A 27,859-nucleotide genomic window follows, 5' to 3' on the forward strand; every position below is an offset into this window, starting at 1 on the left:
GACTATCTGGGTTGCAGCTCAGTAAGACTGCCTCTTTTCCCACATGCTGTAATACCTTAGGTTGTTGGATTGATTGGGGTTTTTTTTAAAACACCTTTCATAATTTTTCATTTGTATCTTGAAGTCCTGCCTTCAGTGGCTGACAAGCGCTGACAGCCTCGCCGTGGCAGTGGTGCTCAGCAGTGCTGCTGAAGGCAGCAGGTGCCAAGTGTCACGCCTGGTCTCTGCAGTGACCTTCACTCTGTGAAGGTCTGAGTGACTGCATGCAATGCTTTGCATGTAGAACTAGTTCAAGGACCGCCATATCAGTGTGATCCTGTGCCTGGTTTGGTAGATGTGCCAAAAGAAGGATGTGATGCAGTGCTGTAGTGACTACATTGCTTTGGCATTCCAGCTGATAGTTGTGCACAGGATTGTTTCTGCTGCATAGTTTAAACATGACCATAGTTTAAATGTCATGATCAATTTTGTGTGTCCAGAGTTGGTTTTGGTTCTGCAGACAATATAATTTTGTCTTCACAGTCTCTGTAAGCAACCTGAGTTGATGGAGTTGATACTTTGCAGTGTATGGAAATCCTCTGCATAGATAGCAGGACCGTGTATAAGAGGGGATGGGCATTTATTATTTACTGTTTAAAATTTGGACTAATTAATGAAATCAGAAGCAATTCCTGAGAGGTAAGGTGTGATCTTATTACCTGTGAAGTTACATGTTTTCATGTGTAGTTGGAAAGCATCTGGAATTTTTCTTTTTAAAATTTTATTTCAAAAAGTGTAGCTCAGTGTTAATTATAGACATGCATTGAGGGTTTAGCTGCTACTGAAAATTACTGTATAGCCAGCTATTATTTCAAGTTATCTTGTCTTGTCCCCACATTTTTCCACTCAGTCATTTCTTATCCCGTGAATTTTGGAGGAAGAAGGTCTGGTGGAAGGGGAAAACAGGCTGAAGCTGGCAGCGCACAGGCTTGGAGTTCAAAGCCAGAGAGACTGAATCAAGTGCAAGTTCAGAATCTTTCTGTGTGACAAAACAAAATGGTTTGGGACTGGAAGAAGGGCTAACTGAGGTCTACCAGAAATACCACAGGGGATTTGCATAGGGGCTTGTGAGTTGTTGAATTGTGACTGGTGAGTCTGCCAAGGGGCACCAACACTGTGGGCATTGGTGCCCACCAACATCTGTCACTGACAGCCGAATCCTGCAAAACCATGTTGTAGGCTGGTTCTGTTCTGTCATGAAAGCTTCAAGATTCTACCTCCTTTTCATGTTCTTTTGATGGTCCCTCTAAATCACTTCAAGCTGTGATTATTTAAAAGGATAGTAGAGTGTTTGGGCTGAACTTTTTTTCAAAATCTGGCTTTGTACATCAGAGCACAATATTTCACATGCTTTGTAGGGATCTGTCAGTAGCCAGTGCTTATTATATAACTAGTTTAAAATAGTAGTATTTCAGAAATAAAAGTGGATTGAGAGTAACTCATAAAATCAAGAAAAAAGCTTGCCATTCCCAGATATTTCTAGGAGAATTTTCCAGACATGGGATATGACTGCGGTGTTTCACAGTAGTAGACAGTATCTTGGAATTTCAGAGAAAGTGTCCTCTAAAATTCTGTGTTTGCAGTTATCTGCAGATATGTCTGTTTCCAGAGAGAAATGGATGTAGGTTAACCAAGTTTTTTTATAAAGAAGTTTTTGTTTGGGAACTGTAAGGTCTTTGTTAAAAGTAAACTTGCTTTTCATATCCAAGTGTAATTTATGCATAAAAGCAGATTGGCTTTTCAGCTTCTTGATCCAGACCAAATTAAAGTGTTTCATCATTATACTGATATTGATTGGTGTAATGTAAATCAGAGCTAAATATATTTTTTCTTTCTCTCTTTTTTTTATGTGTGTACAGAAAAGATGAAAAGGAGTATGCACTGAAGCAAATTGAAGGTACAGGGATATCCATGTCGGCCTGTAGAGAGATTGCAGTAAGTGTACATAAATGAAAGTAATTTTACTGACATTATTACTCAACAGGTATTTTATTTTCCTAGAATTAAGTAACATGGAGATTATTCAAATGTTTTCTTTAAAGTATGCAAGCATGGAAGTTTATTCAGATCTAAGCCTTTTAAAGAAGCTTTTAAAATCATAATTTTCTTTTAGTTCTTTTCAGGTAATAGCAATGCCTCTTTCTGATATAATTTTGTTTCATCTTCTTTTATGTGTTGAGAGGGAAATAAATACGAACTTCAAATGAAGACTTACTTTAGAAAGGAATGTTTTTAAAATGACTTGAAAGAAAAAGGTTCTGAAGGATTACAGCTAACATCTGAAGTCCACTTACTAATAATGTATTTTATTTTAGACTAATGGTGACTTGTTGTTCTTTAGTATCTGAGAGCAGTTTGTTCTCCTCATTTTTAATTTGTTTTGCCAAGTACAGGGAAGTTTCATAACAAAATGAAAAGCAGCTCTAATTATATTTTTTTACACGTGTCTTTTATTACATACCTATTATTCCTTCAAATTGGGTAAAAATTAAGTGTTTGTAAATAAAGGCAGAATTTGATCTTTAAATGTTTTTTGTCTGAAAATGTGCATTACTGACAAAATGCTGGATACTGAGTAGAATTTTGTAATGCAAGTATTTCTTGCATTGCAAAAGGAGTGCACTTGCTTGATTAAATATTTACCTTGTTTTACTGCTGTCACTATGCAGTCAGCTGTTGAATGTATTTTAGGATTGTGCCTAAAGCTTTGTATAATCTGGTAGTGTTGGGTTGAAATACGGCATTCAGATGTGCAATGCAATGTGAGGCATTAGAAACTCATGGTGTCCATGAACTGAACAAACCACTGAGGTTGTGTTTAGTGTAGTGTCCATGGTGATTCTGTATGAAGAGACTTAACAGATGAAACTGCTGTCCTTTTAAAGTGCTTATCACTATAAGGTCAAGGTCACTCATGGATTTGAGAGGTGGCTGCATTGCTGTCAGTCACTTTACACAGGATTTACCCAGTGACTTTTTTTGCTAATATTTCTGCCTTTGGAGGAAATAGGAAATATGATGTTAAAAAAACTTTTAACATCAGTACTAGGTTATATTCTTGGTACTACAAAGTCATTTTTGACAATACTTAGAGTTTTTTGTTTTTTGGATTCTTGTTCTTTGTTTTAAATTTTACTGCTGTGGAGATGTGTGGATTAGTCTGAAGGAGACTTTCCTGTGGGCATGGTAGTACGTGATGTGGAGCTGGTTCTGTCTACCTGGACAAAACATTGTAAGGAAGGAGAGAGTGTCAAATTATGTTTTACTCCCATGATACATCACTTTTGTTTTTTGTTTAATTAGTAAAGCTTTATACAAAGGTCAGTACAGCTTATGAATTTTGGTATCTACTGTGTAAGTTCCTTGGCTGCTTTCAGTGGTTCTTCTGGTAATTCTTCCATGAGTTAGATTTCATTTTTCTTCTTCAAACCTTATTGTAAAACTCTGTAACCTGAGCTAATGCAGCACATCAGCATTTGCCTCAGTGAAATTTCAGGGCAAATATTAGAATTGTGAAAAAGGTAAAGGTGAAATAGTTGAAAAAATTACTAAGTTTTTGTCATATGGCCAAAATCAAGTGCATTTTCCATAAAAAGAAATAGACTTTAAATAATGCATCAATAGCTTATCTTGTATTTAAAGGCTTAGATAGGTGACAAGGAGGGTAATGTTTACTGGTTAAATAAAGATTATCAGCCTGGACAGAGGCCATTTTAAAAATGTCATGAGTAGTTCTTTTGGCACTTAACCCTTCCGCTTTGCTCTAGCAGCAAAACAAACCCAAATCCCACTTTGGAAGATGAGAAAATGACAGGGACAAAGTGTACCTGGTTCTGTGTGTGTATGTTCAGGATATTTTAATAGTTCTGTAAACTTTAGACACTTGGCATTGTACTCAATAAATATATTGCTGAACTGAAAGGTACTCAGTTTTCAGTCCAAGACCATTTTGTGTGTCTTATTGCATAGATACCTATAATAGGATCTGCTGGCTAGCTTTCCCTGAAGGAAAAGGCAGACAACTCTTCTCTTCTGGCATTACAAATCAAGTTGGTCTGCCTTTGCTTAGGACTTCAAAACCCATAAAGTTTCTCTTACTGCTTATTCATTTGTAGGAGCTTTTTCTGGAAGAAAGTTTGTATCAGTAGACACATCATATAGGCAGTGGTTCCTGTGGCAAGTGATTGTTGCTTTATTTCAGCTGATCCCTGCTTAAAGAATCCTTATTTCAGCCAATTCTGTTTTATTGAGTACCAAAATATTAGAAAGGACTCTTTATACCTCAAAGAATCCTGTGACCTTTATACCTCCTGTGACCTTTATACCTGTGATCTTTATACCTCAAAGAATCCTGTGAGTGTATAAAAACTGAATTAGTTCCCTGTAACTCAAGTGTGGTCTGAAGATAACTGAAATGCTAACTATTTCTGTGTTCTTGTTATGAGGCAAATTATTGCTTGGCTTAAGCAACAGCATTTTTTGAAGAGCAGAGCTGTAAAATGTGAATGGGAGTAATGAAAGAGAGTGTTTCTATTTTTAGATGATTATTTAGTTAATGAATGTGACATTTCTTTCAGCTCCAGGCTTGCACTAGCTTATTTTGGAACCCGAGGTGGCTTGAAAGGAAGACTTTAATTCTGCTGCTTTTGTGTTTTATGTTTTTTCCTCACCTTATCTAAGTAGGTTCTTTAGAACAAGAAGTGGAGACACAAGAAACAGACCAGAGGAGTATTATTTGTTAAGGCTGTGTTTTCCTGTTGAATATCTTGGCCGTCATTTGTTAAGAACCACAGGCTAAGACTTCTAAAATCTGCAAACAGGTAGCGGTAATGGAATTTGGTGTTTCTGTATCAAAAAGCATGAGGGTAATACAGCTTTATCTGAGATTTCTTGTCCCAAAGTCTTCACTTCCTGTGAGAGTACATTCAAGTTAATTCAATGACTTTGTTTTTCACAGACTATAAACTTTTAATTGTGGATTTTGGGAAACTTAATTGAGAAAATAAGAATAGTAATAAGCCTTTTCTTAGTGCCACTCACCAATAAAGTAAATATATGGATATGTATCCTGTCCCTGAGCATGGAATAACTTCAGTGCAATTGTTATTGGCTTATTTAGCTGATATGATGAGGTTGAAGGTGAATTCACTAAGTGAATGGAGCATGTCTAAAAGCAGGATCATGACCCTGGACTTTAGGAGAGCAGACTTGAACCTCTTCAGGTATCTGCTTGGAAGTATTCTGTGAGATACAGCCCTGGAGAGAAGAGGGGTTCAGAAAAACTTGTTGGTATTCAAGGATCAGCCTCTCCAAACTTAAGAAAGTTCCACTCCAGCAAGGGGGAAAGCAAGCAAGGGCAACAGGAGGCCTGTGTGGATGAGAAAGGAGCTCCTTATTGAACCTGGACATGAAATGGAATTATATAGGGATTGGAAGCAAGGATAGGCAGAACAAGAGAAGTATGGAGTTGCTGTTTGATCTTGCAAGAGTAGGGGTTAGAAAAGCCAAGGCTGATATGAAATTGGGTCTTGCAAAGGACCAGAAGGGCAACAAGAAAGGATTCTACAAATACATGAATATCAAAAAGAAGACTAAAGAAAGTATGAGCCTGCAGTTGGACGGGAATAAACGGCATGCAAAAGGCCAAGGTACTTAATATTTTCTTTGTCTCAGTGTTTAACAGTAAGTCCAGCCTTGAGGAGTCTCATGCTCTTGAGACCAGAGAGCAAGTTGAGGAAGGAAGCCTTACCTTGGTGGAGGAGGTCCAGGTTAGGGAGCACTGAAACTGGACATACACAAGTCTGTGGTACCTGATGAGTTGCATCCACAAGTGCTGGGAGCTGCTTGGATTTCATTGAGACTTCTCTCTGTTATCTTAGAAAGATAATGGTGAAATATCTTTATCTCTTATTATGGAAGAGAACAGGTGTCATTCCAGTTTCCAAGGAGGACCAGGGGAACTACAAGTTGGTCAGCTCCCCTTTAGTCTCTGGGAGGGTGATGAAGCAGATCCTCATGGAAACCATTTCCAAACACATGCAGGACAAGATGGTGATTGGAAGTAGTCAGCATGGATTTTTAAAGGGAAAATAATCCTTAACTAACCTGTTTGTCTTGTATAATAAGATGTCTGGCTTGGTGAATGGGGTGAATGCTGTAGATTCTGTTTATCTTGACTTTAGTAAGGTTTTTAATGGTATCTTCCGTAATATTCTCACAGAGCAGCTAGCACAGTCTAGAGACAAAAATGATTTTACTAAAGGTTTCACATGAACCAGAGACTTGAGTCAAGACTTAGATGTTCTTTGTTCAACTTCTGGTCCATTCAGGCTTTTTTTTGCACTCTTGGCAATAAGAACTTCCCTTCTCCCAGGGATAAATTATAAACTCTAGCCTTCTTCTCTGTAAATATTGGCCTTAATTCTAAACTTAATTCAATTTTTCTATATCAGAGTGGTTTTATAGCTCATTCTTTTTTTTCCTGTAGGGGAAGAAGAGACCAGGCTGTTGCTTCTGGGAGAAGCAGAGCCGCAAACCAGCATTGCTAGCCTAGTGTTTTTTGAGTGCCCTAAATTGCTGCTGCTTTGCCCTGTGTGAATGTTTGGTCTGGGTCCTGTAACCATTTTAGTTGCCACATCCTGTGCCTGTGTGTGCTGGTTTTTAGGGAAGGCTGCTCCTTCTGGGAGGCCTTGAAATGGTGCCAGTATGCTGTGGCACACTAGCGGGAGCATCAGTTGGCCTTTGTTGTTCAAACTTGTATTTATGGGTACAGGCTAAAATAAATTCAGACTATATTGTTAAATGAGTTACTGAAAGCTCAATTGAACAATTTAGCATGCACAAATCATTCTCAGTCCTTTTACCTACTTATGCAGTATATGTTCCAAAGTACTGCAGCATATTTTGGTTCCTGACGGTGGGCTAAGTTTTAGAAGCCTTACAGGTTAAATAATATATCTTTGTAACCTTTTTGTGTTTGTCAGCTCTCTTGAAGGTGGCACTTTCTCACTGTATTTAAGTTCTTTTTGCCTCCCTGCTGTCCATGACCTTCCTTTCTGTGTGGGCAGTTCTTCTGGGGTTGTGTCCCCCTCTTCTTGGGTTTGGCTATGCTGTGATGTGCTGCTGCTGAAGCTGAGCCAAAGAAGTCAGCCAGACTTACCATCTCCATCTTGAAGCACTTTATGCCTTTATGCCACGTGTTTCCTCTGGTGCCATTGACAGTGTGGCACAAGGACTCAAGGGGACATGTTGTGCTTTGCTGGTAGAGGTGGTAAAACTTACTTGCTTTTACCTCTGTCAGGTGCTGCACATCATTTACAAGCTGTTCTCACCTCCCTGGTTGGAAAGTCAACCTCCCTGGTTGCTTAGCCAAATGAGCTAAACATGAACTTACTTAATTTGAGACTGTGGACCAGGCTGGCCTTAAACCTCTTTGACCTGTCTCTGCATCTCTTAGTAACATGGAAAAAGTCAGCTGTACAGGAATAATGGTAACTTTTCTGTATTTATAAAGCACTTAGAAGATTTGTAATGCCATTGGCTTTCTTCAAATGAACTTGCATAAAATTTCATAATAGGTACAAATTCCATGCTTCAGCTCAATGGACCTTTTCTTTGTCCATGACTGTCACAGCAGCTTGCAGTATTTGCTGCTGTGCAGACTTATGTAGCCTTTGGTCCTTGGCTTTGTTGGAGGCAAGGTTAAGTAAAAAAAGGCTTTATAAAAGTCTGTGTACCTGAGTACATTTGCTGTAGGAGATTCCTTTTGAATGTCAGGACTTCTTTTCCCATGCCAAGACAGAATAAATGAGTAGAACGTTTGGCAATGTAAAATCTCCCCATAAATTCTCTACCACCTAATTAGAAAAGATTGTTTGTGGAAACTTTGAAACTCCACTCCCTCTTTCAATAGCTGGAGGTAGTGAAATAAGTGAAAAAAAATTTTTTTGAAGGAATTTTTATTAGAGAGCTAAGGCATGTGTTGGCTAGAAGGGTCTATGCATTGTGAATCAGCTGGAAAAAGGTTTGTTGGTTCGGCTACATGACAACTCGTGTTTTGCATGCCATAGGAAGAATAAGAGCTCTCTGTATTACATGGTCTAATCTTGTATAATCTGTGTAATTTAAATGCATTTTGTGTAAGGGAGTACTTAAATTCCTGCTTTAGTTATTCCTCAAAAGGGTTCTGTTTTTGGACATTTTTTGTCTTCTTTATTTTATTGCATCTGAAAGAACAATTAACTTCATTAAATAAAAAGGCACACAAGGAGTAAATATGTGGAATAAAGCTATTTTTGTTTAATCAATTAAGTTGATGTTTCTATCAGCCCATAAATACACTGTAGTGTTTATGAAAATAAAGTTTCACAGCTTGAAGTACAATTTTATATCAAGAAATTGGACAAAAGTAGAGCATCATCTGAAGCAGCTACTCAGCTCCATTGTCTTAACCACAGATATGTCCTTTGGCAGTTTAATAACAAAAAAGAGTATGCAGAGGAGAAAGGAAAAGGAAGATGCTGCTTTTAGAGTTCTAAATGCAAAATTTGCAACTTCTTTTCATGCAGAGGTTCCTTTTCTTTTCTTGGGAAGTTGTGTTTCTGCTCAAAGCAGGAGAGCAATACCAGTACATCTATGGCAAGTACATTAAAAAGAAGAAAAAGAAAGCTTTTACCCCATTCTAACATGGTATGAGCCGAGGAAACATCTTTATGAGTTTGAAACTTGACATCAGTTAGGATATAATCCAAATTCCCACTGCAGCTGTCGAGGGAGAATGACTTCAGTGCTATTTAGGCTCAGTTATTTTCACTTTGTATTTGCTGTTTTGTTCAGATTCTGAATATTCTCAGAACACACAAATGCAAAACCAACCGATGGTGCCTTCAGCAGAAATGAACAAAAAAACCAAAGCCAAACTGCTTCAGGTTAAGCTTTAGGCAGCAGTGCACTGAAAACAAATAGCTGCTTGATCACTCAGATAAAGAAAACCAGAGTTGCCGATAATGCAAAGAAGAGGTTTTTAAATACTTACTTGCCAAACTTAAATACTCACTGCAAGACTCTGTGTGTGTGCACAAGTGAACATATATACTTACCTATGTAAGTTTTAAAGCTTCAGTTGGAATGTTTTGTAAATTGTGTTCTTTTCTGAATTTGCCATAAACTTTCAGTTTCCTGTTTCTCATTCTTTCTTTCACTTGGAATTCCTTATGTTCCTCCATTTGTTCCCTGTAAAGTAAAATTAGTTTGTACCTGTTTTGAGTTTATTCTGTGTGGAGTTGTAAAATTGTTTGACTTAATATATTGACTTTGCATAACTAGAATGTCTCTAATTTAATATTACTTGTAACTGCTTATATGCCTCAGGCTGAGAGGTGATGGCATGTGTTCTCAGATGATGGATTATATTTAAGTTGGAACTTCTATTATTGAATCGTCCACTTCATTTAGAAACAAGCTCACATTTTCCTGTTCAGCCTTTCATAATCAATGTAGTAGCAGAAGCTCTTGTTGCACTCAATGTCCCTTGTAAGTGTCAAATCAAGGTGAGCTTCAGCTCTCCTGACACTATCCCTACATGCCTGGGCAAGGTCTGTAAACTCCTCCCATGTAGCCTGTCCCTGTTTGCACCTCTCTGTACACTTGCATTTGAACTCTGACAGTCTGCTAAGCCAAAAGGGTCTACTTGTATTTCTTAACAGACCTGGCAGTTTTCCTGAGCAACTTTGCTCTTCAGAGCTGCTTCCTGTGGCTACTTACCAGTTTCTTCAGTAAGCTGATGTATGCCGTTCTGAAGCTCCAGGTCGGTGCTCTGCCTTCTTCACTCAGGGTCTTAGAATCATAAGATAATGGAATGGCTTGGGTTGGAGGGGGCCTTAAAGATCACTTAGTTCCATCCTTCTTGCCTTGGGCCAGGGGTGCCACCACTAGATCAGTTTGCTCATGGCCCCATCCAACCTGACCATGAACAATGGGAGAGGTCCCATTGTTCCACAGTTTCTCTGGGCAACCTGCTCTAGTTCCTCACTACCCTCTGAGTAAATAACTTCTTCCTAACTTCTAAAAAATTTTTCCTCTCTTTCTAAATTTAAAATTCTTCTCCTTTATCCTATCACTGTCTGCCCATGTAAAAAGTCCCTCTCCATTTTGTAAGCCCCTTTGTACTAAGTACTGGACAGCCACAGATGATCTCCCTGGAGCCTCCTCTTCTCTGTGCTGAATAACCTCCGGTGTAGTTGATGGTTGCAACAGCCAAAGCTACCTTGTCAAATCTCCAACCAGTTCTTCCCTGTTGGAGAGCAGCTGTGCGCTACCTTTATTGGCCCTTCCAATATGTGTATCAAGAAGCTGTTCCTGACAGCCTCCCAAAATTAACTGAGTTAATTCCAGTGGATGTCAAGGAGGTAAATACCTTCTCATAAGAATGATGGCTTGTTGATCAGAGACTTCTCTGAGTTTAGAGAAGACGTCACACTATTCCCCATCCTTATCAGATAGTTTTGTAATGTACTCTCAACACACTGTCCTCCTTACTGGTCTCTCTGGTGTCCCAGATCCATAAACTACCTGAGACTTCTTGCTTCCCGTGGAGTCTGTGAGGCAGAAATGAAATACTATTGGTAGTGCTTAAACTGGACAAATTTAATACAGAACAGAGATGGCTGGATTGCAAATGAATCATCTCTGGAAGAAAAAAAAAATCTAGGAATTTGATCAAATGTTGCTTTTTTCCCCCCAGTAGATTACCTGGCATTGTCTTAGCCCTGTGTGTGGCCAAGTGGATAGTGTTTTTAGTCTGCACTATTTTACTCTGCAAGTTTTTGTGTGCAAATTGTAGTCAGCTTTGTTATTGAAGGCAAAATGTCACCTTCTACTAAAACTTTATTGACTTAATTGAATTCCATTATGTGAATAGTTTCAGTGTGGTGTTTGTTTTCTTGTGAACATCTGTGTCTATTTCTGTGGTAAACTGAACAGTAGCTCTTTTTAAATACAGCTTCTACTGTATCCTACTGAGATTTTTCTTGTCTTTATGATGACTTGAGATGTAAATGTAGGGGGGTTTTAAGATACAGGAAGCCTTTCCTGTCTTGATACTGTAGTTAAGAGTACAGCACAAAGTGGATAGCCTGGTGTCTTTAATTCTTTGATGCATCTTACAGTGTTTGCATTTTGATAAATGCAATTTGATAAAGACTCTGTGAGCATCATAGTCTTGTTCTCTGCTCTATTTGGCCATCAAATTGGCAAAATGCTTCTGGCTTGTAGAAAGAACATCATGCTCATGCTTCCTCTGTCACTGCAGTGTCAGGATGCTTCCTGGAGCCTGCCTGTTGCCTGCACATTGTGGATGTACCAATTTGTGGGTATGTGAATATGCCACAAGTGTACTTGACCTTGAGCTTTTTCATATGCCATCACCTGAGCATACTGAAGTTAATGTAGTCCAGGCAGGCTATACTTCTGGAAAAAATTATTTGTTTTTTGAATATGTGGAATATTGAAAAAAGCTATCAGTAGAATGATTTTGATTGGTGGCAGTTATGAAATGGGAGACCTACTGCCAGTTCTTGAAGACATTGAGTCCCTGCCTTTTCTTTCTGTGCTAATGAACTTACTCCATCCCATGGCCCCTGCAAAGTTTATTTCTCAACTGTCATTGTCTTTCCATATTTTCACTTGCTTATTAGATTACTTCAGTTTCATTTTTACCTCAGTTGCCTTTTGTACTCTTTCCCTAGCTTTCCTTTATCTCCAGATGTCTTTAATATTTATGGGCAATGTAGTGGTTTTATGTCTGCTAGTTCTATATTGGATCCATTTTGGTTTGACTTCTCAAAGCTCCTACCGTAAAAAAGCTTATTACTGTGTTTAATGATCTCTCTCTCTGACCAAACTCCAAGGTTTGTTCAGTATCCTCATTTGCCTTAATATCTTTGCACTTCAGACTTATAATTGTTTCTTCTTTTTGACATGTTATATTTGTTATGTATTAGTGATTTTCTGCTTGCCTAGGTTTTACCTAGTCTGTTTAATTTTTCTCAGCATGGGTGATCCTTGTAGCTTTACATTCTGTCTCTAAATATTATACTTGTGGCCTAAAAAATACTTTACTGTTGCGAAATTGTCTTTTGTACTGTTTCACATTTGAAAGTCTCTGAACTCTCAAAGCCGTGCAGTCAAAATAAGGAATTCTACTGTGAATTTTATGTTTAATAATTTTCAGCTATCTCCATTGTTCAGATTTTCAGTCTAAGGCCAGATGAATGATTTAATTTTTGCTTCTTCTGGGCATCTCAAATCCAGACCATTTTCAAGCTTTTATTTTTTATCCTCAGTACTTTTAGAGCTCATGTGGTTTTTGTGTTTTTTGGGGTTTTTTTTGTTTGTTTGGTTGGTTTTTTTCCCCCAGCTGACATGAGCCTGGAAAACAGATCTATGGTGCTTTCTCACTGGGATGATTTTCATAAAATTATAGAATGGTTTGGGTTGGGAAGGATCATCAAGTTCCAATCCCCCTGCTGTCGGTGGGGACATCTTCCACTACATCAGGTTGCTTCAAGCTCCATCCAGCCTGGCCTTGAACACTGCCAGAGATGGGGCATCCACAGATTCTCTGGGCAGCTTGTGCCAGTGTCTCACCCCTCTCACAATGGAGAATATCCTCCTAATATCTAATCTAACCCCACCCTTTTTCAGTGTAAAGCCATTGACCCTTGTCCTGTCACTACATGCTCTTGTGAAAAGCCCCTCTCTGACCTTAATGATTCTACAATTTCAGTTTCTGTGTTTGTTGGTCTTCCATCACATGCAGATGGGGAAAAAAGAAATCCATCCATCTTGCTAAAGCATGCAAAGGAATATGGTCATCCAGTGCACTTCACTGTTGTTGTTAACATTTTATCAATATTTGTAGAATTGTGGTGAGTTTAAGGCAACAAAAGGCATCTTCAAAGTTTAGTCTGCTGCTTGTCTCCTGAATTTGGCTAGAGGACACTAGTGAGTGTCTGAAAGGGATGAGTCCCTTTAGTGCTAGAATAGCTCCAGTAACCAAGAGGGATAGCAGTGAAAGTGACTGTTTCTGCGCCACATTCAGGGGGACTGAGCTGACAATTCTAGATTGGGTAAGACTTGCTTTCAGAGTACTCATAAGCTGCAGCATTTTCAGCTTGACAGCTTGGCAGTCATGGTGGTGGAAACTGGCTGAACACAGAGCCTCAAAGTGACTGTTGCTTGGCCAAAGGACAGTGACACAGCTGTTGCTTTTAGTGCATGTGAAAGTGGGCTTGAGTGTATGCAGTCTAATAAATATGGGCTTAATGTTAAAAAGTCACTGCATTTGGCTGCACTAGTGGCGATGAGGGAGCATTGGGGAGAGCGAGTGTGCAGAGTGACTTAGGCTGATATTGCCCTTTTACAGCGCATGATGCTCAGAAGGATTCTGTTGTCTAGGTAACAGGGTCTGTACTTCATTTCTTAAGAAAGATGGAACAGATGTTCCTACAAGAAGCAACCAATTATCACCAGTGAGAGCACTGGCAGTATTTAAACTAATTGCTTTGTTGTTACATACAGTTCAATTCATAGGCTGTGAATAGTGAAGAAAATTTAAAGGAAGGAGCCTTCCTTGCATGGATTTTCCTGAATGAGGGTTTTAAAAAATTTTTGCAGTTTATAAAATTGCACTCATCCTTGTGCCTTTTGAGACTTCCATTTATCACTCCTTTTTTTCTCTATATCATCCAGTCTTTTCTATTTGATATTTGTAGTGTCTCTTTCATGATCCACTGAATCCCATTGCTGCATCACATCTGTGTCAGATCACATTAATTTATTTTGTTTATTTAGAATACCTATAAGTCTGAAGGCAGTGGGGTAAAAGGATGCTTGCAGTAGAGTTAGAGATGGAAGGGCTTTTCGAAGAGATGTGTTTTCTTAGATTGAAATTTTTTTTTTTTTTGGTGGCAAAATCCAAGCGCAGCAAGTCAGGTAGGGACTGTGCTATTAAAAGCTGGGGCAAAAGGAAGCCATATAGACACCTATATGAAACCTTACCATGGGCTCCTTAAATAGGGACACAGATTGTGTGTGCTGAGATAAGCAGGTGGTGACAGTGGCAAGAAAGAGAGAAGAGCTGAAGGTGACAGTATGGAGCAAGGAGTGCCCAAGCTCTCTCACTGCAGCACTTTCCAGCAGTGTGCCTTGTTTGTGTGAAAAGCTGTGCTAGAGAAACTTTATGTATGAATTCAAGTGTTTGTTTTCTTTATGGATATGGCTTTGTTAGTCTGGGACGTTATTGTAGTCCTCACAGCATAAGATATACTCCTGTCTTTTATAAGAGATTTAGGGGGAGGTGTGTGTGTAAATCTACTTTTATACCTTTGGGATAAAAATCTGATGTTAGGTATTAAAAAAGGAGAGAGGGCATTGGGACCAGATTCTCAGGGCACTGTTTGTGAGTCCTTAGCAAAGCTAAGCCATAACGTTATGCATTTTAGACAAAAGATCTGGCCCATTGCCTGAACTTTTCCATGCTTCTTGCCAAATAAAAGGGCAAATAATTCTATTTTTTAGGTAGGGCATTGCAAAAACATGTTTTTTTGTCTTGGCAATAATAGGATAAAGGAAGAATCCTTGACTTGCTCTTGCCTTTTTTTTTCCCCTCTGATAAAGGACGTGCTGTTTTGATTTTTATCTAACGGTGGAAAATGTCATAATGAGTGGAAACAAAGTGCATGTTGCTCTTCTTAGATTATTTGGCTGAGTTATCCTATTGTATAGTAGTGACATGTTGATTGGGACAAAATGTCTTACTACATTCAGTTATTTCAATAACCATTGTAAAATATTTGCAGTCTGAGTAGGAAAAAATATTAATTCTAGGATTTTTTAATCCTTTTTACCAGACTCCTTGCATGTAACTTGTAATCATTTACTTGTTGTCCTTCCTTTGACTCTGGCTCCTGGCTTTTCAAATGTTATCTCTGATTTCTATTCCAAACCTTTTCTTTATTGTACAGTTTATTCTTTCTATAGTATCCTTCATACTCTGTTGCTTAGACCTCTTTGTGATATCTGGTGTGTAAGTATTCACAACTTCTCATTTGTGACTGCATTCCTGCTTGCTTTTCTTCTGTTGATACAGTTTTTGATTCTCCTTGCATTTCCTTATTTTCTCACAGGCTGTCAGCAGCAATATTTACTACTTTTGCTGCTTCTTTTGTATTCTATACTACTTATAATAAAATCTTAATCACCTTCTGCAGATTTTTCACCTGCTTTTACGAGAATTTTCTTCATTTTTGCAGTTTAATTATATCACATATTGCCAGTCCCAGGTTCTTCTCATCACCCTTGACATAAACTTTGAGCCCTTCTCTTCTTCTGCCACCCCTTTCAATACAAATTATTTCAACTGATTTTATTCCTGAGGGTCGTGCTCAAAGAATAAAAGAATTTGACAAGGTCTATTTATTTTTCCATTTTCTGTCCTTGGAAATAGAATTTTGTTCCTTATGCTCCTTCTTTTCCCAGCACTGGTTCATTTCCCTTATGCCTCATTTTTTCTTCTTTCTGACCTTCTGCTCACAGCACAGCCTGCCATCATAAGTAACCTCACTGTCATGGGAACTAATGCTTAAAAGAGGAGAGCAAGAGGACAGTTTTGCCAGAGGGTTGGCGTGCCTCTGGACTTTGTGCCGAGGTTAGGAGGAGCATTTGCTATGTTGGACACATTTTTGTGCATCTCTCCTCCCTTGACATTTTTTGTATTTGCCCTTTGCTTTCCCCTCCACTACTCTTTCTCTCTGTTCCTCCCATACAGTTAATTCCTTTTTACACTTCCATATGCCATTCCTCACCTCACCAACACCATTTTTTCTGTCTTCAGCTTTGCTAGTGTCCCCTGCTTTTTTTCTCTCCTCCCCTCCTTCCTTTCTGTTTCCACAGTCAGTTGAATTCCTCATCACTGATACACCATTGTAGTCCATGAATCCTTTGCACATGGTCTAGCATCTTTCTCCAAGGTCTTGCAGTTATCCTCACTTCTCATTCCAGCTCTGCCATTTCTCCTGCTCAGTGTTGCTGAGCAGAGGAGCTGGTAAGATGCACCTGTGTTCCTCTCCTCCTGTGGCTGCCATGCTGATTTCCTTCTCCCTGGGATGGTTCTCCTGACAAGCTTTTCTTTCCCCTTCTTCCCATCTCTCTTTCTGGAGTGAGTTTCATGTCCATTGCCCCATAAGATCCTCAGGGACTGAATTAAGCAGGGAAAAAATGAGGGATGCTTTCTCCTTTGTTTTGGTGCCAGAGCCGTCTCTGACCTGCATAATTTAATGATGCTCTAAAGGTTTTTCTACAGTGTGCTCAAATAGCTTTTTTTTTCCCCAAGGGAAAAAGAAGCACCAGGTGGCAGTTTGATGGTCAAAATTTGCTTAGCCTGATTTTATTTCTTTGCTAACCTGTGCAGAAGTGCAAAAGATCTCAAGATCTCCTAATACTGTGCAGCTTGTGTAATAAAATTACGTTTATGTCTGTCATCTTTTAATGTGATGGAAATGGGAGAGAAACTATCAATTTACAGACAGCAGTGGCTTCCTGAATGATCATTACTTCAGTGCAAGTTGAGGGTAGGGGGAGAATCTTTGTCACTCATCTTTTGTAAAGAGCTCCAAGATTAGGAGCAGTCAAAAAAGCATATTCAAAGTCACCAAAATGATTTTCCAGTGAGTTTCTTAAGTCAAGACCTGACAGCAAATCATACTTGGTCAGCTCCATAAATCCCTATGTTCAGATGATGAGTGTTTTTGTGCTATCTTGGTCTCTTTCCACTTTAGAAAGGATACAGTAGCACTAGTAAAGGTAGAGAGAAGGGGAATCAAAAAAGTTGGTGATAGAAAACTGGGGAGGATAGAATGTAAGAAAATAAACATAGCGCAGAAGGTAATCTCACCCCTAAGGAGTTGCTGCTGTACTAATTACCAGAGATTAGGAGCAGGCCTGCCCTTAACAGGCCACAGCTGTGTCCAGTGAGGATGAGTGCTACAAAAGAGGGGGTCAGCTGGGTGAGGAGGGAGTTGGAGTTTTTTGGCTGTGCTGTGAAGGAGGAGGAGTCAGTGCTGTGAGGAGCTGCCTATGAGAAATCACCAAGAAGGCATGGAACTTTTGCAATGATAACAGAAAACTACTTCTGTATGGGCAGAAACAAAGTAGACTGGGAGTCTGTGGAGTGGAAGGGAGGGAAGCTGAAGGAAAATATGGGAAGTCTGAATTCACAGACTTAGATGGGAAAGTTAATTATGGGATTGTTATTCAATGTTTATCACAACAGAAGAACTAAGGCAACTGAAGGAAGATAGCAGTCTCTGGTTCTTAAATCCCTGATCTGGTGGGTTGCTGGAAGCTGACTGCTCATATCCTAAAAGGCTTGTACTGTCTGTGCGCTGCTGAACCTGTTCTTTTCCTTGGTGTTTGCCTCCGCTATGTTGGGGTAGGACAGTAAGCAGACTTTAAACGAGTCTTGAGTTCTGAATCACTTACAGCAGCTCTTACTTCTTTGACTAGGGACACGCATGTATTTTGTGTTTTTATTGCAGTGGTGTTCTTATAAAATGGATAAATGGTTTATGTGAATAATCAGGTGTTCAGTAGTGCCCAGACTAGAAAATTAGAAACAGTAAATATGCAGGAGGCTTGCTGTATTCTTAGTGGGTCATGGCATCATTGTGTAAGAAATTTACTTAACTTCTGAAAGATGAAGTTCTTTTTCTTCAGGCAGTCCAAAATTGTTGTTTCAGAAGGAAGATGCACATAAATAAATGCTGTAGTTTTTGCTGGGATTAGGAAAATGTCATTTGCTGCTGCTAATTGCATGCTTAATGAGATACTGGAAGAGTTCTGTTGGAGGTCTTGAGAGACTTCCAATTAGTCCTTTCTGCATAACATCTGGGGCAGTGTCTGCAGTCAGTTCTCAGGAAGAAAGCCTAATGTGAGTGTTCATAGTAGGTTGTTTTCAGGACCACATGGCTTTTGCTGCCTTGGGCAAAATGTCAGCTCACTACCCATTTGCTTGGAGTCAAAGTCTGTTTAGAGAAGGATTATATTCATTGGAAGATAAATGCATAGTGCCACATGCTTAACTTCTTATGTTGGTAAATATTAACTAATTTCTTAATCTGATAACAACCTACTGTTGTTTCCAAAGCTTTCTTACAAAATTGATCTGATTTCTTATGTGTTGCTGTAAGAGCATATTTACCATACCTTGTTTATATTTCTATCCCTCTGCTTACCAAATTCTGTAACTTGCTTTAAGTCATCTTTTGAGCCTTTCTGACCTGTATTGGTCCTTATTGAGGGAAATGTGATTTTTGCTGCATTCATTGTCTCATTAAAGGATTTTTTATATTTAATAGAAGAATGAGGAAATAGCAGGCTATAGATTACAAACTGATTTTTTTTATCCAGTTGCAGTCTGATCCTGAGAGTATGAGAAGAATCTTGTGGTAGGCGTTTAATGACTTGGGAGACTGCCAGTGAACATCTTGTTTTAGCTTGCTTCACACATTAGATTTGTCTAATGTGTGGCTGAAGATTGCAGAAGATTTGGGTAAAAAGTAGAAACTTATGAGCAAAAGCAGAACAAATTTAATGGGTAAATGTGTTAATGAACGCTAAGAACGTTCTAGGGTTGTGCTTCCAGAGTGAAATGCTGAATTTGTTGTAAATAACTGTCAACAGAGTAATTAGAGAAAGAACTCTTGAGTAAAAACTCTGAAGGAGTAATATTTCTAAATTAATCTCATTTGGAAACAATATATAAGAAACCTGATCTATGTGCACAACTTTTGCTATTTTAAACAAACCCAAGTTAATAAAATGAAGTTAAAACCCCTAAATAATACATTATCTCCTGCTGTCTGCAGGCACGTTTCTCATTTGGAGTGTGGTATTAGACTCAATTTACACTTGCAACTGCAGGCTTGTGTATGAGCTTGTTTAAGTAGAGGTAAGGCATCTAAGACATTAAAGCGCATCAGTTGAAGTACATCAAAGTTTAATGGATGCTGTCATTCAGAACTAAAGCAGTTTTAACTTGATTCCCATAAGGAGCAGAGGTTTAATATGCTTAATATGTTTTGAATTCATACCTCTGATTTGATTTAATTTTCTATTTAAAGAAGACTGTAAGTATAAATTATATATCTAATCTCCTGTATCCCAGTCTTGAGTAAGTAGAATGAAGCATATGAAAGATATGAGCATAACCATTAGGGTTGTGTTTAGGGGTTACTTGGCTGGGTTTTTCGCCTTTTTTTCTTTTTTCTTTTCCCACATTAATTATAAAAAAGTAGTATTTTCTTTTAAACCTTAAATGCTAAAACACATACAAGTTGTCACATAATAGTGTCATGGAAAACTTAATGGGATTTACAAGACTCTGTTATTCCTCCATGAAAAATCTGCTTTCTATGATTCAGCATCATGGAAATGGTATATAACAGAATTGTATCCTAGCTGGAGGTTGCTGTTTTGTTGGTGGATCAACCTTCTTATTTGGTCCAGATCTGGGAATAGGCACTTAATTTAGTTTCTTCTGAGTATCTCAGAGCATGGACTTTATGCTGGCTTTAGGTAGACAGGTGTCCTTATTCTGGCCATGACAGAATTAATTTCTGCACAAGGACCACCTCATACCATTTTCCCGGAATGGGGGAAGGGGTCCCTTTTGGATCTGTGTTATCAGATTCCCCTATGATGTGGTGGTGAGCATTTGCATATGAATCATTCACCTCTCTTGCACACACATTTCTTATTAATATTGCTGTTGTTTCCAGTAAGTTGTTCTTGTCTCAAGCCTGAACTTTGCCTTTTGTGCCTTCAATTCTCTCCAGCCCTCCAGAGGGGTTGGGGAAGAGGGAGGAATGAGCAACTGACACATGGTTTGAAGTGGTTTTGGTGGGAACACTAAATTGGAGAATACCATTCCTAAACCATGACACAGGATAGTTGATACCTGATCTGGCATACAGCCCATGGGTGCAAAATTAAGCTAAGTTAGTTATTTTTTTCCAAACAGTTTTTGAATTCCAAAAGAGTGTTTTGTTAGTACTTTGTATTATCAGAAGAGTGCCTTATTAAAATGCTATTGGACATGATAAATTACTGTTAGACTGTTGTCTCATTATAACTGTTGATTTATATTCCAGTATATTTCTGTATTGGAGAAATAATTGTCTGCAAGTTGAAAACATGGATGTGAGAGTACTGAGTAGCAGCACACCTGACCTTGAATAATACTCCAAGTCCTTTTACAAAGCAGGAGTAGATTTAGATTCTAAAGTTGGATTTGTAACTTGCAGCATGCACACTTGAGAAGCTGCATTTTTTGGCCCTTTCCTGGGAAAGGGCTGGGATTCCTTCCTTCCTTTAGGCTGTAGAGAGTCACCTCTCTGGAATATTTTTTAGCTGGAATATTGTCCTGAGGTGCTCAAGCTATGTCTCTCCAGGCACTGGGCCCCTTGTGTTCAGCAGCTCAGAGCAGTGGAGAGGACTGAAGCCCTGTTTGCCAGTTGGTGGTTGTTGAAGGAGGAGATGCTGGCAGTCTCACAACCAATTTATTATGGAGCCAAATCTTTTATGCATCATCTCGGAGAGCCCCTCACACACTGAATTTTACAGATGGTTTTGGCAGAAACTTTAGATCTTGGGTAGAGGTGCTGGATCAGCTCAGCATTGTCACACTTGATGCACTCTGGTTCTAGGAAACATGGGAAATTTTCATACCATAGGATAGAGAACTTCAGCATAAGAAGTAGAGGCACAGAATTGCACTCTTCTCTGAGCCCAACAAACACATCCACCAAGTTGGGCGGCTGGTTATTGTCACTGTTCAGATACAAAAAGTTGTTAGGTGGAAGTTTTTTCAAGATCTGATTTTTTTTTTTTAAGTGGTAACTTCAAAGAACTTTTTTTACAATTTTGTTTATACAGTTTGTACTATATACAGAAGTATGTATGTACTATACTATGTACTATATACCATATTTTCTATAGTATAAAATTTAGAAAATGGCAAATAATCACAAAAATGAAAAAAATTGCTTTAATAATAGAAGGATTAATCAAAGAGTCAATTAAGTAGAGGAGATAAGTAAACTTTAGGGGAAAAATGGACTGTAAAAATGTTATCTTTGCAGGATAGCATTGCAAACCCTGCCCAATATTTTGTATAGATTAGAAATTTATTACCTTTTAAGAGATGCATCACTGTGGTGCCATAATTAATTGAGGTTGGAAAAACATGCTTTTTGGCTGTTCTTTGCTAAAGAATTGTTTGTCTTGCTCTGGTTCATATACCATTTATCTTTCTGAAATCTTCTTGGGTGGAAAAATCTTTGAAAAATGGACAGTCAGCATTGATGTCTACTCATCGTATTTGCCCTTCTGCAAGAGTTTTAGAGCACCTCAGTTGCCATCACTGTTTATTCACTATGAGATACGGTGCTAGAGCAAGGTGATAACTGGTTGTCAGGAATTCAGAAAAGTGTGGAAGTGTTAGAATAAGATCTGCAAGAGAAAACTAGTTGCAGTTTAAAACTCCAGAGTGAATGTGTGGGTTTGGGAATGATGTGATGCTGCTTGTGATGTGTTGTATTCCCTCTCTCCCATTTTAACATTTTAATATAGCTTTAGGTTTAAGAGTCTTTGTTAGTTTGATGGGAAATTCCTTTATCCTTTCAGTAACCGACAAAATTTCTAGTCAGCCTAAAAGCAAATTCAGAGTACCTTAAAATCTTCAGAAAGGACAAACATTCACTATTACTTTTTCAGCAATTTACTTTCAGTTTAGTTGTTGGTGTTATCTGAGTGGTTGGATGTTCTTTTATTGTAGGCCAAATAAGGAGAAAAATCTCTGTAGAGAGAGATAGAACTTTAACTTATCTATACCTTTCAGTTGGGAGGAAAATGGTTATTGCTAAATCTGAGCCAGACTGACCAAAATTAAATACACGGCTACCTTTAAAAGAAGAGAGTGTAGAATTCAATTGTCCTAAAGAAAATGAAGTTTCCTCTAGGAAGATGTGCAACTTCAATAATAATTCAGATTTATTTTATAGAAAAAATATGACAATAAATTAGATATATAATATTTGCACTGGAGTAAAGCTGATATTGTGTGTTCTTAATGTCAGCATTTCCTTATATAGTTGTATTAAAAATTGAGAAATTTCTTGTTTTGGAAGTAATTTTGCAGTTGTCCTTTGTCTCTGTTATTAAGAAGTCTGTGCTCTGGTATATGATATTGGTAAGAAGGAAATGGAATAGAATTTTTATACTTGTATTTCTGCTCGTGTGCTTCAAGATAAATGCCAAAGATAATTGGTTTTTGTGTGTTGTTTTTTTTTTGATGGAGACCTTAAGAATTAAAAATGCAGCTATCCTAGTTTCTCTTTCTTTAGCTGAGTTAAAATGTAATACTTTCAAGATGTCTTTTGCCAAGCTTTTGTTTCAGAATAATAATGTTATTTAGCAATGCCAGATAATTTTCAGCTCCCGAAATGAAAATATTTATAGAATAAATACTTTCTTAATCCTTCTCATAGGAGGAGGGTGGGGCACATTTTTGCCTTCTTCCTGTCCTGAACATTTGGCAGTTGACTGGTTAGTTTCTGTTCATTTGTTCATTTTTTTTTTTTTTTTTTTTTTTTTTTTTTTTTTTTTTTTTTTTTTTTTTTTTTTTTTTTCTTTTAAAAAAAAAAAAACCATACTTGATCTTTCTCTTCTGGTAGTCTGAAGCCCTCACAGCTTGGTGACTGTGTGCTTTGAAGAGATGCAAGTGTAAGAGGTTGAAGAATGTGTAAGGCATACTGGGAGGGATCTTTTCATTTGAAGGACAGCTTGGGATCAAATTGGTCAAAATCAGATACATGTATAGGAAGAATTAGAGGGAAGCAGAGAGTCTGCATGGACTCTACTTGAGTCTGTTTTGAATTACTTTAGCTTGTTAATTTTAATTTGCAGTGTTCCTTGGCGGAAACTCCGGCAGCACTCCTAGCAGTTTGTGTAAGAATGGCAGTTGTTAACTTTTGGCATTTTACTCTACCTCCCCTGCTTGGTTTTGCATGCCAAAGGCAGTCCAAGGACAGGCCTTACCAGACCAGAGTACAAAGAATATGTCCTTTCTAAAGTAGAGCTTAAGCTAATGCCTAAACTTTTGCCTTTCTTTTTTTATATTATTTGGATGGTTTCTTTTTTTTCTTTTTTTTGTGTGTGTATATCTCTATGTCCGTTTTTATGTTGCCTGCCTTTATCTTTCTAAGACCTCTTATATAAGGGTCAGCCATGGACAACTTAGAGCTGGAAACAATCCCTCCATACCTGCTCAGTTTGAAGGTATTATATTAAGGTCTTTTGGTACTTCAGTTATGCAATAACTCTGTAATTGTAATTTCTTCAAGTAGAAATGGGAATCCAAACTGGAAAATCCCTAACTTCAGAATCAACCGCACCACTAAAAAAAGCTGAATTTTGAGTAGTTTTCTAATGTGGTACCTTGTTTGAATTTGAATTCCCTTCTCTTTTCCTGATAACTTCTCCTCTTAATATGATAACTTCAAGATCTGTAGCACAGTTAGCAAAGGATTGTTCTTACATGTTAAATAAAATAAATAGTTGCCTGTTTATTTTTGTGGTTTTTTTGTTTGTTTGGTTTGGTTTTTTGGTTTTGTTTTGTTTTGGGTTTTTTTGGGGGGGGGGTAGTTGTGTTTTGGTTTGGTTTGGTTTTTTTTTTTTTTGAGCGAGAGAGGCTCATACCTCCCTGAAGGAAAAGCTGCAGCATGAGCTTGATATGATAATAGACAGCAGAGTGTCTGTGGAAAGGATAATATTAATAACACCAAGGAGAGGATCTAGTATTGATTGATTAATAGCGTCAAAACCAGTTGGAATTTTAAAAGGCCTTCTGAAGGAGTAAAGTTATGATCTTTACGTTCCTTTGAAAAGCCCAGCTTCAATTAAGAAAAGACTTCAGTGACCCTAGAGACTTTGAATAGATTCATTACAGAAGAGGCAGCTTTAAAATTCTGTAATGTGCAATCACTTTTATGAGCCATCAGCCTCATGCTCTGGCCTTTCCTCTGATTTCTTGTGATCCACGTTTTTGCCTGTTAGAGGTTTTTGTTCTAACCTTGAAAATGGTTCAATGCAGTACAGTGTGCATTTCCATCACAGAAACTACCAGTGCTGTTCCAGATCAGTTGAAGTACATAGATCAAAAGACTGAAGTAAACTGTGTGAAAGGTGGGTACACCTCTTAGATGAGATTGCCCTCTGAATAAATTTTTGAAGGTGGTTATGGGTTTTGTCATCACTGACACAGAAACAAATGTTTGCTGCAAGATTTACTAGTGTCAGTTGTGACAGCACTGGTTTGTCTTCCTGTTTTCTCTAATTTTTCTTAGGTTTCCTTCACAGCAAGATGGAAGTGTCTGTCCTCACCCTGCTTTTTCAAGTGGTAGCTAGAAAGCATTATTCATCCAGTGGCATAAAAGTATTTCTGGGCAAGATTTATTTCCTTGAGGAATGTACTTTTTGACTTGTGTTTAAATGTGCTAAGTGCCCTCAAAAATGATCACGTTTTTTATATTGGTAACACTACAACTCTTCTCCCATTCACAGAAGTTGCCTATCTCTTTGGGAGAAAAAAGGGAGAATTTTACCTAGCTCAAAAGATCAAGAGACTTCCTAGTTGCTTGTCTACTTCTTGTAAAAGGAATTTGCATTATATGGTGATAGATGATTTTCAGGCTCAGTTAAAGTGTTTAAACCAAATTGCTGTAGGGCTTGCTGTCAATCATCTTTTCCATGTGCTGGAGATGATCAGTAAAACCTCACTAAACCCATTTTTCATGAAGGCTTCTACAAGAGCACACACTGCATAGGCATCTGTCTAGGGAATCTAGTGGTGACATATCAAATTCATCAACTAAATTTGTTGTCCAATGTTGCTAAAGAAGCAAATGAAATATACTGTTTTCCCTGCTCTTGAGAAACTATTCCTGAACCTTCCTGTTCATGAGATGCTAACTTGCAGGGTGATTTTAGCTCTTATTAGCTGTCTTTCTGTTCTTCAGCCATGTTTATCATCTAGTGTAATGATTTCTTTCACCATTGATGCTCATATCCTTGCGTTTTAGTGGGTATCCCTCTTATTTCTTTTGATATTTGATCAGTTACAGTAATTGAGAATTCCCCATTGAGTGATGGATTGTTTTGCTCCTTTGGTCACCCTTTACCTCTTTCTGGGAGAGTTCATCTTTTGTGTGGGTGTGGAGGGAGTGGTGTTTGAGCAGAGAAAACTGCGTATAGTATTAAAAAAATCACAGAAGCCTTTTAAGTATTGATTTGAATACATTCCATTCTCTCCTGTAAGGACCTCAACTAGGATATTTGGTATCAGATTTGCCATCTCAATTTTCTTCATTGTTTATGGCAATCCAGTTCTACCATTTGTCACTTGCACTTTGATGACTTTTCAGTCTATAGTAGAAATTCTTGTTTAGTTTTTAAGCGCATGAATTCAGATTTTGTGCTTTTGATTTAATCTTGTTTCTGTTACTCTTTGTTTACTCAGTCACAGAATAAAGTAGCATAAAAGATGATGCATTATCACATTCCTTTTCTTCCTTGGAAATGCTGCCTTTATTTTTTCAGATAATTTCATTCACACTCACGATGTTGATACTGAGATGGGTTTTATTAAAAAACACAATACTTGTTCTTTGGTAACTCTTCAAATAGTTATAGTTAATACAGAGCTACTTTACCTTGACCCCATTGTCAGCTGCCCCTTTAGGGTATTTTTTTCTCACCTTGAATGTATTCCAGTTGTCATCTTTCCCATCTGATGAAGTACTTGAAACTATTATAAGGTTGAAATTTGAACTCAGATCTTCTGCTTGAGTAGAAAATCAATTATCAGAGAAGAAAGTCAGGATAGTTTGTTTTCCACACATTTTTCTTTATGTTCGTTGTTTCAAAATTGGTTTTTTGCATGCTTTGGATACACAAGTCTCCAAATGTCTCCTTTGTGTCCCTTTTTTTTGGATGTATGTGATCTATTTGCTAATCATCTGATACCACCTCTGAGTTTTGCTTGTAAATTACTTGTGCTAGTTTTTACTTTCTTAAGGGTGAGGCATCGTTTATCTGTGTGTTTGTTCATTCCATGGTCAGTATCATAACTATTGTTGAAAACAGAGGTAAAAATAACAGATTTTTTTTTTCTTTGTTTTATGATATCCCACTTTTACTTGCTTAATCTTGTATACTCTCTTGTGCTCCTTCTCTGGCTAGATAGCCTTTACTCTTTACTTGGATTTTCTAGGCAAAGTCTACCTCAGCATGACTACCGACATTTTACATTTCCAAGGCTTCAAGCTTCTACACCAATACTGTTAGCAACTTAACTTTTTTTCAGGCATCAGAGACTTTCACGTAATGACCTTCCCTTCCCCTGCTATAAGAGACATTCACTCATGGGGGAAATTCTCACAGTGTGCCTCATGGAGAACTTATTAACTTAACTTTCTGTTAAGAAATTACTAGCAATTCTGCATATAGCAGATATCTGGGAATCCTAGAAGCTGTTCATGCTATTTGGGCTAACCAAAAGCATAATTTTAAACTTTAAGCTGTGGCATCAGCTAAGAATGGTGATAAACAAATATGCTTGTACAATACTCTTGTTAATACTTTTAATAATAATGACCATAATCTGTTTAGATGAAAGCCATTGTACAAGACACTCAAAGTTGCACAGATGTTGATAATTCACTATGAAGTCCTTCTCAGTGTCTTTCTGTCTAAACTGCATTGTGTGCTGCTACAAGAAGGGAATGTATTGTAACTGAGACACAAGTTTTTAGTAGCATTTTACCTCAAGTTGGGTATGATGGAACTTAAATTTTAGAGGAACATTAGGCTAAAATACTATTCAAATATGATGCTGTGTTCATTTACTAATAAATTATAGTAGTTGCAGACCCTTTTTATGTTCCAGTTGCTGTCTTGTAATAGAAGATGTTGTCAAGTACACTGGAGTCTTTCAGTTACATGAACATAACAATCACATCACATAAAGGTGCATCACTTACAGAGGTTGTTAGGGTAGGTGGTAGATTCAATCATGATGCAAGTAAGTAGCTTCACTGTGTCACCCAAGTTTTCCCATTGTTGGCTTCCACCTGTCTGCTGTAATGAAAATACAGTTCATTCAAAATGAAGTTCCTTGTTTCTTTTTGTCTCAGCCTTGGATCGATACTTGTCGTTGATACACTTGTCTCAAACTTGCTGTCTTTTGATTTCCACAGCTGTGGATTTGGTTCTGCCCAATATTCCCTTCTGATCACATCTTTCCAGTGCTTTTAGAATGACTTCCCTTATCTCCACTCTTTATGTACCTAAGAATTACATCTCTTCAGTCCCCGTGGTCACCCTCTGTCCTGCAGTAGCATGTTTCTAAATGAAATGGTTTTTAACATAAATCTGACCAACAGTTTGTGTTTGTGGCTCACTCTCATCCCTTGTCCCTTATGTTATCCTTTTTGACCTCCTGTCGTTGTAGTGAAGCACCACTGCAAGTCCAGCATGGCTAGAATAGAGCTCTCATTCTTGATGTGGTGTGTTGGACTCCTAGAGCCAACATTTCCTTGGTCTCTCTCATGCTCCTGAAGCATTGGCTGCTGTGGCATGCAGCCTTGACAGCCAGAATGTAACAAAGAGCAAGTCTCACAAGGAGCTGCTGAGGGAACTGGGCTTG

At 38.1% G+C, this 27,859-nt stretch overlaps 1 protein-coding gene across 1 annotated transcript in view; it reads left to right on the forward strand.

The window, feature by feature from the left end:
• The window catches only part of CDK19 (cyclin dependent kinase 19), a 123,005-nt gene that overhangs the window by 17,119 nt on the left and 78,027 nt on the right, over window positions 1-27,859 (forward strand). The window contains exon 2 of the mRNA XM_030944295.1: window positions 1,899-1,974. Within this exon, the coding sequence (XP_030800155.1) occupies window positions 1,899-1,974 (76 nt within the window). The remainder of the gene's footprint in view (window positions 1-1,898; window positions 1,975-27,859) is intronic.

The sequence above is a fragment of the Camarhynchus parvulus genome, chromosome 3 (genome assembly GCF_901933205.1).
Source record: "Camarhynchus parvulus chromosome 3, STF_HiC, whole genome shotgun sequence".
Taxonomy (NCBI): Eukaryota; Metazoa; Chordata; class Aves; order Passeriformes; family Thraupidae; genus Camarhynchus; species Camarhynchus parvulus.